Source organism: Sander vitreus, chromosome 4, assembly GCF_031162955.1.
Source record: "Sander vitreus isolate 19-12246 chromosome 4, sanVit1, whole genome shotgun sequence".
Lineage (NCBI taxonomy): Eukaryota > Metazoa > Chordata > Actinopteri > Perciformes > Percidae > Sander > Sander vitreus.
In genome coordinates, this window is record NC_135858.1 from 14,867,590 (window position 1) to 14,884,720 (window position 17,131).

Below are 17,131 nucleotides of genomic sequence, written 5' to 3' on the forward strand. Positions count from 1 at the left end.
AATAAAACACATGTATTCTAAAAAGGTTGTTCTGTGAGTGCATTTCTGTGGCCTGTCTGTTAAGGTTTCACGCCTGATGCTAGCTGTGGTTTTCCTGAGAGCTAGACACACAACTGTCTTCTCTCTTAGTATTCAGTTTCATCATGGCTGGACGCCTGCTGTTTGTCTTCCTCATGTGTAAGTAAAACCCTTTTTTCATTCCTAATACAAACTAATGCAGGTTCATTCTAGCAAACATGACATTAATATATAATGTCAGCCATCATGTATCAGCATGTTATACCACACTCTTGTTTTTATCTTTTTAATGGCTAGTGATTATTATTATTATTATTATTATTATTATTATTATTATATTTAGTTATTATTATCACATCATTATTAAGTCTATTTACACTGTGAACACGTATTTCCAACAGATTCCTTTCATGAGGTTCAAGCACAAGGTCAGTCTCTGATCTGTTATCTTTCATGTTTAACTGTGCTGTTATCACTGTGTCTATTATAGAGTCTGGCTTTATTATAGTCTGTTGGTAATTCAATGCTTGTATATACTTCTTAATTAAAATCACAATTTCTCAAGTATATTACGATGATAATGTTATTATTTATTAACTGATATAACATATGTTTACCTCTAAATTTTCAGCTCTTCTTCCACCTAAACTGACAGTGAATCCAGCGGTGATCACAGTGACAGAAACAGTCACACTGAACTGTCAGACTCCATCATCTGTTTCTGTGTCTCAGTGTTATTTCTACACTTTAAGTGGAGGAACGGTCAGAGTCCTCTCTTGTCTGCAGACACTGACAGGAACTGAGCTGCTGAAGATGTCGCATCAAAGTTTACCTACTGAGGTTCAAGTGAGGTGTTTTTACACTGTAAAGGTTGGAGAGGGAAATTCTCAATCTCCATACAGTGACACATCCTCCATCACCATACAGGGTGAGTGAACACTGCGGCTATGGACATGTATCAGCACAAACAACAAAGTGGCTTTCAACGTGGATGTTGAGTTTTTTAGAAAATGTTCAATTGGCATCCTCTATTATTATACATTTATCATCAGATTTTATTTTTGAAAATACATTACATTTACAGTTATTTGATCCAACATGTGCTTACTTTTCAGCTCTTCTTCCACCTAAACTGACAGTGAATCCACCAGTGATCACAGAGACTGACTCAGTCACACTGAACTGTCAGACTCCATCATCTGTTTCTGTGTCTCAGTGTTATTTCTACACTTTAAGTAGAAGAACGGTCAACCTCTTCTCATGTCTGCAGACACTGACAGGAACTGAGCTGCTGAAGATGGCAAATAAGAATTCATCTGTTGAGGTTGAAGTGAAATGTTACTACACTGTAAAGGTTGGAGAGGGAAATTCTCAATCTCCATACAGTGACACATCCTCCATCACCATACACAGTGAGTGAACACTGCGGCTATGGACATGTATCAGCACAAACAACAAAGTAGCTTTCAACGTGGATGTTGAGTTTTTTAGAAAATGTTCAATTGGCATCCTCTATTATTATACATTTATCATCAGATTTTATTTTTGAAAATACATTACATTTATAGTTATTTGATCCAACATGTGCTTACTTTTCAGCTCTTCTTCCACCTAAACTGACAGTGAATCCACCAGTGATCACAGAAACCGACTCAGTCACACTGAACTGTCAGACTCCATCATCTGTTTCTGTGTCTCAGTGTTATTTCCACAAAGGAGGAACGGTCGACGTCTTCTCATGTCTGCAGACACTGACAGGAACTGAGCTGCTGAAGATGGCAAATAAGAATTCATCTGTTGAGGTTGAAGTGAAATGTTACTACACTGTAAAGGTTGGAGAGAGAAATTCTCAATCTCCATACAGTGATACATCCTCCATCACCATACACAGTGAGTGACTCCTGTTATCGTTCTTTTATATATTATCATATAGTGTTAGTGCAAGATAACTCAGTGATGTGGTGTCAAATTTCAGGTGTTTTTAAGGAACAACAAAAAAAATCCATTTCCATTAAATGTAATCAGTGGGATAAAATGTTACCTTTATCATGTTAACAGTTTTGTTTTTTTACATTGACAGTAATAACACTTTGTTTACATTTCTGAATGTGCATTTGTTAAGCACCATTCAATTAAATTATGACTGTGAACTAAGATTGTAGTTTCTGTATTAATTGCCAAAGCATTTATCAGTAATGCGGTTAAAATGGGGAAAATGTGAAAAATTGCATTGCAGGTCGATTTAGGGTATGCACCCCTTCATTTTCTGCATGTGCCCCTTAAATTTTCAGTTAGTGGCTCAGTGCCCCTAGTAAGAAAAATTATTCTGGAGCCCTGTGTAGTCTTTGGAGGGTGGCATTGCCTCAGTCCATAGGGACTTGGCTTGGGAACCGGAGGGTTGCCGGTTTAAGTCCCGGTACGGTTTGTTGTATATTTAGTTGCAGCACTGCGTTGCCGATGTGTGGAGAAGGAACTTCGTTGACACTGTTTCTTGATTATAAAAAGGTTTATTACATCAAAGATTCCAGCATCAATTTACAAGCATCTGCAGAAGCTCGGAGAGGCGACCAACCCAATCTTCAAATATTGTCGCTCTGCCTTTTCTTTGTGTGTATCCAGTATATATCCTGTACATTGTAATAACATAAGGCGTGATATGTGTAAGTATATGATTGGAGTAGGGAACTGACCAATCAATGCCTTTTATCTGGCATAACCCCAAAAACAGGACTCTTCTGTCTTGGGGGGGCCCTCTGTTCATGTTAACAGTTTCCAGATGTTTTCAATACAAGTGGGGTAAAGTTCATGCATCTCCTTATACCAAATCTTAAGTCAAAGTGTAAATCGTCAGATACCACAGGATCAAGTACAGAATGTGGACTGGTAGGTGGAGAGGTGCCAGTTTGCCATTGAGCAAGGCACCGAACCCCCTATTGCTCTGGGCGCCTTTAATGGGCAGCTACACTTCTACAATACAGTGTATTTGATCACAGAATGGCACATTTTATTTAATGACTGCATTAATCTTTTGCAGGTCAAACACCACGGATGGCTGTTCACCATTCTTATGGTGACGACGTTCTCTTCACCTGCTCTCTGCCTGGATCTGCTAATCCTGATACGAGATGTAACCTATACTTTGGAGAAGCAAGTCGTCCAGTTCTAACAACAAACATCTCGGGGAAGAAGACCTCAAAGAAAGAGTCGTTCTGCCAGTTTACTGTCACAATTGATGATTTGCTGAGTCGTCTACGTTTAGTTCAACAAAGAGATGCCAGCTGTGATTACAGTTTGGGAAGTGAACCCAACTCTTTGTCTCCTCGTAGTGATGGATACAGCTTGACTGGTAAGTCGGCAAAGACATCAACACACACATGCAATCACAGCTACATTTCAGTTTAATGTGTTTTAGACTGTGGTTCTATATAATAAAAGGATAACGTTTCAAAATAAGACAGCTGCAGGTAGTTTTTGTGTGTGTGTGTGTGTGTGTGTGTGTGTGTGTGTGTGTGTGTGTGTGTGTGTGTGTGTAATATGTATATGAACAATACAAAGCAATACAAAGTATGGTATTATTGTGAGTGTGAGAGTGTGAGTGTATTTTTTTTTTCAAAATTCAAAATTCAAAATCTGAAGTGAGTAAAAGCTGGCCGAGATTTAGAAAATGTAACTCTATGGACATGAAATTTCCCTTGTAGAATGAATAGATTGACAATCCTATGTATTGTTTTGTTTTTGACATCATAATTAAGAATAACATTGTTTGCTTCCAATTTAATTTTGTGATTCTTTTGAATATTGAAATAGTTTTCAATTTTCTTCCAGAACTCCAGAGAATACCGACACTCCCACAATAAATGTACAATAGTTTCTTCTTCAATTTTACAAAATTCCCATTTATTGTCCACAGCCACAAATCTCGAAACTAATTTGTTAGTGGGATCAATATTATGCAGTATTCTTAAAATGTATTGGGGATAACAGATGTGTACGGTAGAAGCCATGTTGATTCCCAGTGAATGTTAGAAAAAAAGAGTTCCAAACTAATTTCCCCCTTGGAGTTATTTTCTTTTTGCTGTAGAAATAATTCCTTATATGTTTATTGGTACATTTATGACTTTTATTCCATTAACAAAGAAGGTCAGATCCAACTCTTGTCTCTCAGAGTGACACTTCATTAGTTGAAGAATTCCACTAGGTATAGCATTTGTTGCTGTTTGATATTCTTTGTGGGTGACAGGAAAGATTTTAGATCTAAGAAATTCCTCATAACTAAGAAGTTGAGCTTCATCATTTTGTAAGTCTGCAAGAAAAATAATATTCCTATCAACCCAGTGTTGTAAAGACTTATTCTAATTCTAAGAAACAGATTTAACAACCTCCATTCCCTTTAAAATGCCACCTGTGGGCGATGATACAGGTGATACAGATTGTATCAGATTGTATGGTGTTCTATCACATCAGGATTTCTACATTAATATTTATTTGTTTGTACACCTCGAAAAATTTGTCAGCTGAAATCCATCTTCTCTTACTGTAGATATTGTGGAAAGAGAGTCAAGCATGACTCCGACAATGCCAACATTTAGTATGACCAAAGGTAGGACATTTTATACATTAAGGTAGCAGTCCTGAATATTATTACATAGCAATTTAATATGAATTAGTTTGAACATCTTTGTGTTTTTATTTGTGAGGTCTGACTGTTAGCAGGCGTGGCGTTTCCACTCTGGTGACTCCTGTCAAACGAGCTCTTAATGAGTGTGACATTAGTTAAATACAAGTCATACGTGTTTCAATGTATTTAATATTTTGAAATGTACTTTTGTTGATTCACCAGGTCAAACTGTTGATATGCCAAGTAGCACTGGTAGTTCCACCTCTACTTACCTAACACCAGTGAAACAAGCACCAGGTGATGGAATTATTCAGTTCAATGATTCAAACTGACTCTTTACAAAGTGTTCATACAATATATTCACATGTACACTCAATGTGTCTTTACAAAGCAAGTTATGGTTGCTGACTGGTTACTCAGATAGTGTGTGATAGATATGCAGTTGCTTATATGTATGTGAAGTTAGCCTTCCTATTGTGCAGATGTTAGCCAACATTGTTCAATAAAGTTATTAAGCAGCACATTAAAAACAATGTGCAGTGCTGCTTAACATTTGTACCCCTAGTACAAAGGAAGAAAATATTATAATACATATATTACATTATATATAATCATATATAATATAATAAAACCTCACGTCACGAGGACAGTTTTTTCCCCTCTGCCTCTAGCCTTATCAACAAGGCCCGGAAACCACCCTAACTCTCTCCACACCCCCCCTCTGGCTCTACATGCCACTGTACTTAATCTGCTCTTTTTATCTTAACTATTACTCTCTTATTTTTAATACATTCTGTGTGTGTATATATATATATATATATATATATATATATATATATATATATATATATATATATATACATATAGTTATACATATATTGTTTGTTCTGTTTAACCTGCTTGTTTAACTTATTTTAGAGAATGTGTGACGTGCACCTACAACACCAAAACAAATTCCTTGTATGTGTAAAAAACGTACTTGGCAATAAAGCTTTTCTGATTCTGATTCTGAATAGTTGTGATGTCATTATGTTTTGTGCCTGCAAGTAACATATACTAGTACTCCTATGACTCCAGAATCTGGAGATAAAATAACAGGTACATTTTTATTATTGCCTCAAAAAGCAACCTGCTTTGCTTTTCTGTGGATGTTTATTGCTGTGCACTTATGGTCGAGGGTTAGTATGCCTTGCACTAAACATAGCTCTTTACACAAATACAGGACCTTGTATTCTGATATTAACATATAAAACCTATTACAGTAACTTACTAGATGTAATGTCATTTGTGCAAAATGTTGAGAAATAGCTCCTGTACATAAATGTTGAGAATAGCTTTACACTTATGGTTGGTTTAAAACCTATTACAGTAACTTACTATCTAGTAGTATGTAACTTTCAAAGTTAACTTGAGTTGTGCATATTGCACACCCGCAGAACATGTCTTCCTGCTTTTTGTTAATGTTGTGAGAAGCAAAACTGACTTGTTTATGGCTTCTATTGTTGCAAAGCAGAAACGTGGATATTGAAGTTTGTAGCAGTTGTGACTGGTTGTGGAGTCATTGTTGGCGTCATCTTGCTGTTTTCTGCAATTCTCTACAAGAAAAAAACTGGTAAGAACGAGGTTGATTTATTTGTCTAATACAAATTAAGTCAAAATTAGTTTTTTTTATATAGGGGTGCACATACGAATCTAAAACCCTCCCTATATATTTTTTAGTTTGTCTCTGATTATTAAATTATGTAAGCTCTATAAGTTGCATGGGGGACAAGTCTTCAAAATAAATGTTAGAAGGTTCTTAATAGACATCGTCTGCTATTATGAATGTATTAGAATTATTTTAAATAAATGCAATTTTCATTTATTTAATCCAACATATACCTACATTTCCAGCATCTGTTCCACCTAAACTGACAGTGAATCCACCAGTGATCAACGAGACAGACTCAGTCACACTGAACTGTCAGACTCCATCATCTAAAACCAGCACGTCTGTGTTGCTGATTCAGCAGAGTAATAGTGACAACTGCAGGTCAGAAAGGCTACTGCCATATTTTCCAGCAGAATCTGAGATTCACACTTTTCACTCACATCATTTAGATGTTTGGGGAGTAATTCATTAACTTGGAAATGTGTACTAAGCTTTTGCTTTCCTCTGACATTAAGACACTCTTTACAAAACCTATGTTTCTATTATTTTCCATTTAGAACAAAAAGTAAACGTATCTGGTCTACAGGCTGGTTATGATGAAACTTACAGTATCGTCACCTATGGATCCAAGACATGAGCTGCTTTTCTCTTCCTGAATGTAGCATAAGGTAGACAGTTTGATTAGCTTCTTGTTGGTGCATGTTCAGCCAACATTTTTAATGTTGGAACAAGCATAACATGTCGTTATAGGTACAAATTAAAATGTGCATTCTCAGATGTGAAAAAAAGTTGTTATTGTGGCATGACAGAAACCAAACATGCACATCAGAGTCATGTCTGTTTCTCTTCATAGAACGACAACAGCAGCACCTCAGAGATGCCAGCTACATCAGCCCTCAGAGATACAGTGAACAGCGCTCCAAAAGTTAATTTGATGTCCAATTGTTGTTTTATTTGCATTTTTTCACTTTTCCTTTGTTTTCGAGGTTAATTAATGTTTGCACTATTTACATCATGATCCCCAAGTAATGTAACTTCATTGAATTGATATGAACAGAAGTTAACATGTGTCATGTGTCACAGTGCTTTGAATAATAAAAACATTAATTTCAAAAGGTGAACTTCAGGAGCAGATGGTATTGGGTCTATGCAAATCTACTCCGATCGTTTTGTGAGTGAATGTCTTCTCAACTTTTGTTATTCTGTTGCTTCCTGTAACCTTGTATAAAACCCTGACCAGAAAACTCATTCTGGTCAGAGAGAAACCTACAGTTTCTTGTGAGCTTCTGTCTCCACTGCACAGTAAATAAAACTCATCTGAACTAGCCACTTTATTGGACCGGAAATAACTTTTTCTTCCACACATGTTTGTACTAAAGTGCTTTATACAAGAGGAGTGAAGTGAGTCATACATGTACACAAAGTCATACAACACACATACAAAGAAAACAATAAAAATGGATTACAAAACAAGATGCAACACAAGAATAACACAATAAAAGGGAACACAGCAAAGAGAATAAATCGATAACAACTGTTTGCAAGAATATAAGTTTTAAGATGACCTTAATGAATTGAGCCAATGTTTACACTTGATGTTGTGTATCTATTCATATAGAAAAAGCAGAAACAGAGCTGATGTATTGTATATCAACCAAGACACTGAAATTATGAAAACACGTACTCATCTTTCTTCAGCTGTGGGTTTCCAGTGTGGTCGATTCAATATAAATAAAACACATGTATTCTAAAAAGGTTGTTCTGTGAGTGCATTTCTGTGGCCTGTCTGTTAAGGTTTCACGCCTGATGCTAGCTGTGGTTTTCCTGAGAGCTAGACACACAACTGTCTTCTCTCTTAGTATTCAGTTTCATCATGGCTGGACGCCTGCTGTTTGTCTTCCTCATGTGTAAGTAAAACCCTTTTTTCATTCCTAATACAAACTAATGCAGGTTCATTCTAGCAAACATGACATTAATATATAATGTCAGCCATCATGTATCAGCATGTTATACCACACTCTTGTTTTTATCTTTTTAATGGCTAGTGATTATTATTATTATTATTATTATTATTATTATTATTATTATTATTATTATTATATTTAGTTATTATTATCACATCATTATTAAGTCTATTTACACTGTGAACACGTATTTCCAACAGATTCCTTTCATGAGGTTCAAGCACAAGGTCAGTCTCTGATCTGTTATCTTTCATGTTTAACTGTGCGGTTATCACTGTGTCTATTATAGAGTCTGGCTTTATTATAGTCTGTTGGTAATTCAATGCTTGTATATACTTCTTAATTAAAATCACAATTTCTCAAGTATATTACGATGATAATGTTATTATTTATTAACTGATATAACATATGTTTACCTCTAAATTTTCAGCTCTTCTTCCACCTAAACTGACAGTGAATCCAGCGGTGATCACAGTGACAGAAACAGTCACACTGAACTGTCAGACTCCATCATCTGTTTCTGTGTCTCAGTGTTATTTCTACACTTTAAGTAGAAGAACGGTCAACCTCTTCTCATGTCTGCAGACACTGACAGGAACTGAGCTGCTGAAGATGTCGCATCAAAGTTTACATGCTGAGGTTAGAAGTGAGTATGTTACTACACTGTAAAGGTTGGAGGGATTCTCAATCTCCATACAGATGTACATCCTCCATCACCATACAGCAGTGAGTGAACACTGCATGGCATGGACATGTATCAGCACAAACAACAAAGTAGCTTTCAACGTGGATGTTGAGTTTTTTAGAAAATGTTCAATTGGCATCCTCTATTATTATACATTTATCATCAGATTTTATTTTTGAAAATACATTACATTTATAGTTATTTGATCCAACATGTGCTTACTTTTCAGCTCTTCTTCCACCTAAACTGACAGTGAATCCACCAGTGATCACAGAAACCCGACTCAGTCACACTGAACTGTGCAGACTCCATCATCACTGTCTTCCTGTAACGTGTCTCAGTGTTATTTCCACAAAGGAGAAGCGGTCGACGTCTTCTCATGTCTGCAGACACTGACAGGGAACTGAGCTGCTGAAGATGGCAAATAAGAATTCATCTGTTGAGGTTGAAGTGAAATGTTACTACACTGTAAAGGTTGGAGAGAGAAATTCTCAATCTCCATACAGTGATACATCCTCCATCACCATACACAGTGAGTGACTCCTGTTATCGTTCTTTTATATATTATCATATAGTGTTAGTGCAAGATAACTCAGTGATGTGGTGTCAAATTTCAGGTGTTTTTAAGGAACAACAAAAAAAATCCATTTCCATTAAATGTAATCAGTGGGATAAAATGTTACCTTTATCATGTTAACAGTTTTGTTTTTTTACATTGACAGTAATAACACTTTGTTTACATTTCTGAATGTGCATTTGTTAAGCACCATTCAATTAAATTATGACTGTGAACTAAGATTGTAGTTTCTGTATTAATTGCCAAAGCATTTATCAGTAATGCGGTTAAAATGGGGAAAATGTGAAAAATTGCATTGCAGGTCGATTTAGGGTATGCACCCCTTCATTTTCTGCATGTGCCCCTTAAATTTTCAGTTAGTGGCTCAGTGCCCCTAGTAAGAAAAATTATTCTGGAGCCCTGTGTAGTCTTTGGAGGGTGGCAGTGCCTCAGTCCATAGGGACTTGGCTTGGGAACCGGAGGGTTGCCGGTTTAAGTCCCGGTACGGTTTGTTGTATATTTAGTTGCAGCACTGCGTTGCCGATGTGTGGAGAAGGAACTCCCGTTGACACTGTTTCTTGATTATAAAAAGGTTTATTACATCAAAGATTCCAGCATCAATTTACAAGCATCTGCAGAAGCTCGGAGAGGCGACCAACCCAATCTTCAAATATTGTCGCTCTGCCTTTTCTTTGTGTGTATCCAGTATATATCCTGTACATTGTAATAACATAAGGCGTGATATGTGTAAGTATATGATTGGAGTAGGGAACTGACCAATCAATGCCTTTTATCTGGCATAACCCCCAAAAACAGGACTCTTCTGTCTTGGGGGGGCCCTCTGTTCATGTTAACAGTTTCCAGATGTTTTTCAATACAAGTGGGGTAAAGTTCATGCATCTCCTTATACCAAATCTTAAGTCAAAGTGTAAATCGTCAGATACCACAGGATCAAGTACAGAATGTGGACTGGTAGGTGGAGAGGTGCCAGTTTGCCATTGAGCAAGGCACCGAACCCCCTATTGCTCTGGGCGCCTTTAATGGGCAGCTACACTTCTACAATACAGTGTATTTGATCACAGAATGGCACATTTTATTTAATGACTGCATTAATCTTTTTGCAGGTCAAACACCACGGATGGCTGTTCACCATTCTTATGGTGACGACGTTCTCTTCACCTGCTCTCTGCCTGGATCTGCTAATCCTGATACGAGATGTAACCTATACTTTGGAGAAGCAAGTCGTCCAGTTCTAACAACAAACATCTCGGGGAAGAAGACCTCAAAGAAAGAGTCGTTCTGCCAGTTTACTGTCACAATTGATGATTTGCTGAGTCGTCTACGTTTAGTTCAACAAAGAGATGCCAGCTGTGATTACAGTTTGGGAAGTGAACCCAACTCTTTGTCTCCTCGTAGTGATGGATACAGCTTGACTGGTAAGTCGGCAAAGACATCAACACACACATGCAATCACAGCTACATTTCAGTTTAATGTGTTTTAGACTGTGGTTCTATATAATAAAAGGATAACGTTTCAAAATAAGACAGCTGCAGGTAGTTTTTGTGTGTGTGTGTGTGTGTGTGTGTGTAATATGTATATGAACAATACAAAGCAATACAAAGTATGGTATTATTGTGAGTGTGAGAGTGTGAGTGTATTTTTTTTTCAAAATTCAAAATTCAAAATCTGAAGTGAGTAAAAGCTGGCCGAGATTTAGAAAATGTAACTCTATGGACATGAAATTTCCCTTGTAGAATGAATAGATTGACAATCCTATGTATTGTTTTGTTTTTGACATCATAATTAAGAATAACATTGTTTGCTTCCAATTTAATTTTGTGATTCTTTTGAATATTGAAATAGTTTTCAATTTTCTTCCAGAACTCCACAGAATACCGACACTCCCACAATAAATGTACAATAGTTTCTTCTTCAATTTTACAAAATTCCCATTTATTGTCCACAACCACAAATCTCGAAACTAATTTGTTAGTGGGATCAATATTATGCAGTATTCTTAAAATGTATTGGGGATAACAGATGTGTACGGTAGAAGCCATGTTGATTCCCAGTGAATGTTAGAAAAAAAGAGTTCCAAACTAATTTCCCCCGTGGAGTTATTTTCTTTTTGCTGTAGAAATAATTCCTTATATGTTTATTGGTACATTTATGACTTTTATTCCATTAACAAAGAAGGTCAGATCCAACTCTTGTCTCTCAGAGTGACACTTCATTAGTTGAAGAATTCCACTAGGTATAGCATTTGTTGCTGTTTGATATTCTTTGTGGGTGACAGGAAAGATTTTAGATCTAAGAAATTCCTCATAACTAAGAAGTTGAGCTTCATCATTTTGTAAGTCTGCAAGAAAAATAATATTCCTATCAACCCAGTGTTGTAAAGACTTATTCTAATTCTAAGAAACAGATTTAACAACCTCCATTCCCTTTAAAATGCCACCTGTGGGCGATGATACAGGTGATACAGATTGTATCAGATTGTATGGTGTTCTATTTCTACATTAATATTTATTTGTTTGTACACTCGAAAAATTTGTCAGCTGAAATCCATCTTCTCTTACTGTAGATATTGTGGAAAGAGAGTCAAGCATGACTCCGACAATGCCAACATTTAGTATGACCAAAGGTAGGACATTTTATACATTAAGGTAGCAGTCCTGAATATTATTACATAGCAATTTAATATGAATTAGTTTGAACATTTTTGTGTTTTTATTTGTGAGGTCTGACTGTTAGCAGGCGTGGCGTTTCCACTCTGGTGACTCCTGTCAAAGGAACTCTTAATGAGTGTGACATTAGTTAAATACAAGTCATACGTGTTTCAATGTATTTAATATTTTGAAATGTACTTTTGTTGATTCACCAGGTCAAACTGTTGATATGCCAAGTAGCACTGGTAGTTCCACCTCTACTTACCTAACACCAGTGAAACAAGCACCAGGTGATGGAGTGGACACACATTCATACACATACGATAATGAACACAGTGCAGCTGTTAAAGCTCTCCTTCTTTCATATACTTTTTGAAAATCATTGCTTTGTACTTTTTTTTGAATTGGATTGAATTTAATATGAATTAGTTTGAACATCTTTATGTTTTTATTTGTGAGGTCTGACTGTTAGCAGGCGTGGCGTTTCCACTCTGGTGACTCCTGTCAAACGAACTCTTAATGAGTGTGAATTAATTCCTTATATGTTTATTGGTACATTTATGACTTTTATTCCATTAACAAAGAAGGTCAGATCCAATTCTTGTCTCTCAGAGTGACACTTCATTAGTTGAAGAATTCCACTAGGTATAGCATTTGTTGCTGTTTGATATTCTTTGTGGGTGACAGGAAAGATTTTAGATCTAAGAAATTCCTCATAACTAAGAAGTTGAGCTTCATCATTTTGTAAGTCTGCAAGAAAAAATAATATTCCTATCAACCCAGTGTTGTAAAGACTTATTCTAAGTCTAAGAAACAGATTTAACAACCTCCATTCCCTTTAAAATGCCACCTGTGGGCGATGATACAGGTGATACAGATTGTATCAGATTGTATGGTGTTCTATTTCTACATTAATATTTATTTGTTTGTACACTCGAAAAATTTGTCAGCTGAAATCCATCTTCTCTTTCTGTAGATATTGTGGAAAGAGAGTCAAGCATGACACAATGCCAACATTTAGTATGACCAAAGGTAGGACATTTTATACATTAAGGTAGCAGTCCTGAATATTATTACATAGCAATTTAATATGAATTAGTTTGAACATCTTTATGTTTTTATAGTTCGTGAGGTCTGACTGTTAGCAGGCGTGGCGTTTCCACTCTGGTAGACTCCTGTCAAAGGAACTCTTAATGAGTGTGACATTAGTTAAATACAAGTCATACGTGTTTCAATGTATTTAATATTTTGAAATGTACTTTTGTTGATTCACCAGGTCAAACTGTTGATATGCCAAGTAGCACTGGTAGTTCCACCTCTACTTACCTAACACCAGTGAAACAAGCACCAGGTGATGGAATTATTCAGTTCAATGATTCAAACTGACTCTTTACAAAGTGTTCATACAATATATTCACATGTACACTCAATGTGTCTTTACAAAGCAAGTTATGGTTGCTGACTGGTTACTCAGATAGTGTGTGATAGATATGCAGTTGCTTATATGTATGTGAAGTTAGCCTTCCTATTGTGCAGATGTTAGCCAACATTGTTCAAGTAAAATAAAGTTATTAAGCAGCACATTAAAAACAATGTGCGGTGCTGCTTAATATTTATACCCCTAGTACAAAGGAAGAAAATATTATAATAGTTGTGATGTCAATATGTTTTGTGCCTGCAAGTAACATATACCAGTACTCCTATGACTCCAGAATCTGGAGATAAAATAACAGGTACATTTTTATTATTGCCTCAAAAAGCAACCTGCTTTGCTTTTCTGTGGATGTTTATTGCTGTGCACTTATGGTCGAGGGTTAGTATGCCTCACACTAAACATAGCTCTTTACACGAATACAGGACCTTGTATTCTGATATTAACATATAAAACCTATTACAGTAACTTACTATCTAATAGTATGTAACTTTCAAAGTTAACTTGAGTTGTGCATATTGCACACCCGCAGAACATGTCTTCCTGCTTTTTGTTAATGTTGTGAGATACAAAACTGACTTGTTTATGGCTTCTATTGTTGCAAAGCAGAAACGTGGATATTGAAGTTTGTAGCAGTTGTGACTGGTTGTGGAGTCATTGTTGGCGTCATCTTGCTGGTTTCTGCAATTCTGTACAACAAAAAAACTGGTGAGAACGAGGTTGATTTGTTTGTCTAATACATATTAAGTCAAAATTAGTTTTTTTTATATAGAGGTGCACATACGAATCTAAAACCCTCCCTATATATTTTTTTGTTTGTCTCTGATTATTAAATTATGTAAGCTCTATATGTTGCATTTTCACAATCATTGCATCTTAAGATTTATTCAGTTTGAGAGGGTTAAACAACTACTCAAAAGAAGCACCATAAAAGCTACCACTTCAGTCAGAGACACTAGTCAAGGAATTGGCCATTTATTGCAAATGGTTATATAAAGGTTGTGCTCTTTAAAGAAAGCTCTCAAAGAATCCAGCAGCATTAAACTTAAATTAAATCTACAGTACCACAAATATAGCTCATAGCAGCAGCAGCAGCAGCAGCAGTATATGTTATTGGAGTGAGTCTATCAGCAGAATATCAGTAAGAAGTGTCCTGTTATAATGGCTATGCCACACAACTGGTAAAGAAGCTACTGATGGTGAAACCGATGATGCCAGTCAGCTAATGTAAGAGCAGCCTCAGTGCTTTGTCTGAACTAACACGTTTTGGTTAAGATTGGCCACACAGTTTACCCTTTACAAAGTAAAGTACAAAGTACACCTTTACACACATTGTTGGCTTGGATCGATCTTGAAACCCTTTTGCCACTTGCAAGACATATTTGGCGCAGCTCATTTTCTAACTTAAACAGAGTTTACGTAGCTCACAGCTACTAAAATAACTATTGTTTAACTCATCAGCTTGGACAGAACAAACTCACAAGACCTGCATCTCAAACTGAAAGTAGTGCTGTGGAGATAGGTCTGGCAATGCGAGACTCGAAAGTAAACCATGCATTTGGGAGACCACCACTGCACTGAGACAAAAATAACTTCCTTTGATCGGGTCTAACACTCTTTTTCACATATGAGCAAAATTGTACGCCACCCTTTGTGGGAAACAATCGTCTTACTTTGTGTGTCTTTCTTACCAGCAGGTTCTGAGGAAGTAAAAAGGCAAGACCCTCAAAACAAGAATGTAAGTCTGACATGAGAGGCATTTATAAATACATGTTCCATATATATTATATGTTATAGTTCGTTCTTTCCCCCTCCCCCAGTTTGACACATACCATACGTACTACACCATCGCTGAAGAGTCAGCTGCATCAGCCCTGAAGGATATGGTGTACAGCACCGTGCAGACACACTGAAACAGTTTTATACTGTATAAAGAAAGAGAAGCCACAAAGACTAGAGAATTGTAAAAATGTAAACCTTGTGTTTAAAGTTGAGTGGTATATTCCAGACTAATGTTAAACAATTGTAATGTCTTTTTATCAGATCAACCAAACTGCTGTTTAAGACTGAACCAAACTTTTACAAAAGTTTCCAAGTTTTCCAGTTGGATGCACTTGTAAAGTTGAGGTTTATGATGTACAAAGCACAGCTTGGTTTCCAAACTGCATTTCAATTTAGCTTTATTTTAGATCAAGATTAAACATGTATTTAGTTTTACTCATATATAATTAAAACGAAAGGTCACTAGTGTTTGTAATTGTTTTGTTTTCTAATGTGTTTTCTGTTTAATGTTGGTCATATTTTTTAACTTACTGATACTGTACACACTGTATGCCCACGGCCTCCCAATAATACCATACCTTGTAATGCTTTGTATTGTTCATTTACATATCACACACACACACACACACACACACACACACACACACACACACACACACACACACACACACACACACACGGAAATAACACAAGGGCTAAATAAAGAAAGGAAAATATTTCTTTCTGTTTATTCATCAGCTTTCTTAAACATGGGGTCAAGAGTATGTGGTAACCTTGACAAATTATGGCTGGTTATATCAGTGTAACATTCTGTGATCTTCTTCATGCATCTTTAGCTCGTCTGAAATGTCTTCTGCAAATAAACAAGGAAAAACTGGCAAATTAAAGCAAGTTTGAATTTTTCCGTTGTCTCACAGCTATTTTACATGATCTGTATTATTACAGACACTAAAAACAATTAGTTACAAAATAAAATATTTGAAGAAAGAAAACTATGACGGCACTGTCAACTCTTTTTTAGCAATTTACTGCCAAAATATAGACCGCTCTGCATTCTTTTCACATATGACACAAGTGCATTTTACATTCTGCAGACTTTTACATTAGCCTTCATTTTTTTTTCACTCTCACAAAAAACATATGATTTCTTACAGTACTATCATCCTTAGCAAAAAAACCCAGCAAAATGCTTTTTTTTACTGTTGACATACTGTATTTCTTTCTCTTATTTCAGCACTCATTCAGAACACTATGACAAACTGTCAGTGGCATAATCTGCAGTATTCAGAGCAAAGTCACCAAGCACTCCCATAATTCTCATTTTCTTTTGCTGCACCACATCGCTTATGTTTTCTGCATTAATGGATGAGAGTCTCAGTGCTACAGATAGAGATTTTTTTTCTTAGTAGAGCGCTGCCTGTTGCAGAGGTATGAGCAAATTCATTTCTGATTGGCCATGTTCTCTATGTGTTTATAAGCATCTTCTCGTTGATTTAGTCCTTACTGATGTGCAGTTCTGCTGCTAATGGTCACCTGCTGATGGTCGCTGCTATCAGAGGGAGCAGAGCTGCTGTTAGAGGGCTGGAGAGGCGTGTTGCTGAACCACACTCCATGGCATTTTCCTGTAGAAGACACAGTCATGGGTGATACAGATGAAGCTGTTCAGGGTATGATGTTGAATGTTAACAGGGTGGATATACTGTACTGTGTGATTTTTTTCCGGCAAAGACAGTAGTTGATGCTAATAGATGTAAA

General features: G+C 36.3%; 2 protein-coding genes across 5 annotated transcripts in view; one reads left to right on the forward strand and one right to left on the reverse strand.

The window, feature by feature from the left end:
• The first annotated feature begins 83 nt into the window (after positions 1 to 83).
• LOC144516894 (uncharacterized) lies at positions 84 to 16,052 on the forward strand. 4 transcript variants are annotated; one of them, XM_078248576.1, is made up of 14 exons: positions 84 to 177; positions 420 to 446; positions 650 to 946; positions 1,134 to 1,430; positions 1,618 to 1,908; positions 3,053 to 3,364; positions 4,559 to 4,618; positions 4,859 to 4,933; positions 12,078 to 12,137; positions 12,378 to 12,452; positions 13,439 to 13,513; positions 14,204 to 14,302; positions 15,289 to 15,332; positions 15,415 to 16,052. In XM_078248576.1, the coding sequence occupies exons 1-14, from the start codon at positions 144 to 146 to the stop codon at positions 15,505 to 15,507; spliced, it is 1,839 nt and encodes a 612-aa protein (XP_078104702.1). In that variant the 5' UTR covers positions 84 to 143; the 3' UTR covers positions 15,508 to 16,052. The 4 variants fall into 4 exon arrangements, 3 of the variants coding, with proteins under 3 accessions (XP_078104702.1, XP_078104703.1, XP_078104704.1); XM_078248577.1 differs by having other exon boundaries at positions 15,292 to 15,332; XR_013501880.1 differs by lacking the exons at positions 15,289 to 15,332; positions 15,415 to 16,052 and adding an exon at positions 13,139 to 13,194 and having other exon boundaries at positions 14,204 to 14,217.
• The window catches only part of cacna2d3 (calcium channel, voltage dependent, alpha2/delta subunit 3), a 29,605-nt gene continuing 28,456 nt past the window's right edge, over positions 15,983 to 17,131 (reverse strand). Inside the window, exon 36 of the mRNA XM_078248575.1 lies at positions 15,983 to 16,998. Coding sequence (XP_078104701.1) covers positions 16,906 to 16,998 — 93 coding nt within the window. The 3' untranslated portion in view covers positions 15,983 to 16,905. The remainder of the gene's footprint in view (positions 16,999 to 17,131) is intronic.

Coding starts and splice junctions, on each gene's coding strand:
- LOC144516894 (XM_078248576.1), top strand. CDS start 144: ATGGCTGGACGCCTGCTGTTTGTCTTCCTCATGT. Junction 947..1,133: donor ATCCTCCATCACCATACAGG/GTGAGTGAACAC, acceptor CTTACTTTTCAG/CTCTTCTTCCACCTAAACTG. Junction 14,303..15,288: donor TCTGTACAACAAAAAAACTG/GTGAGAACGAGG, acceptor CTTTCTTACCAG/CAGGTTCTGAGGAAGTAAAA.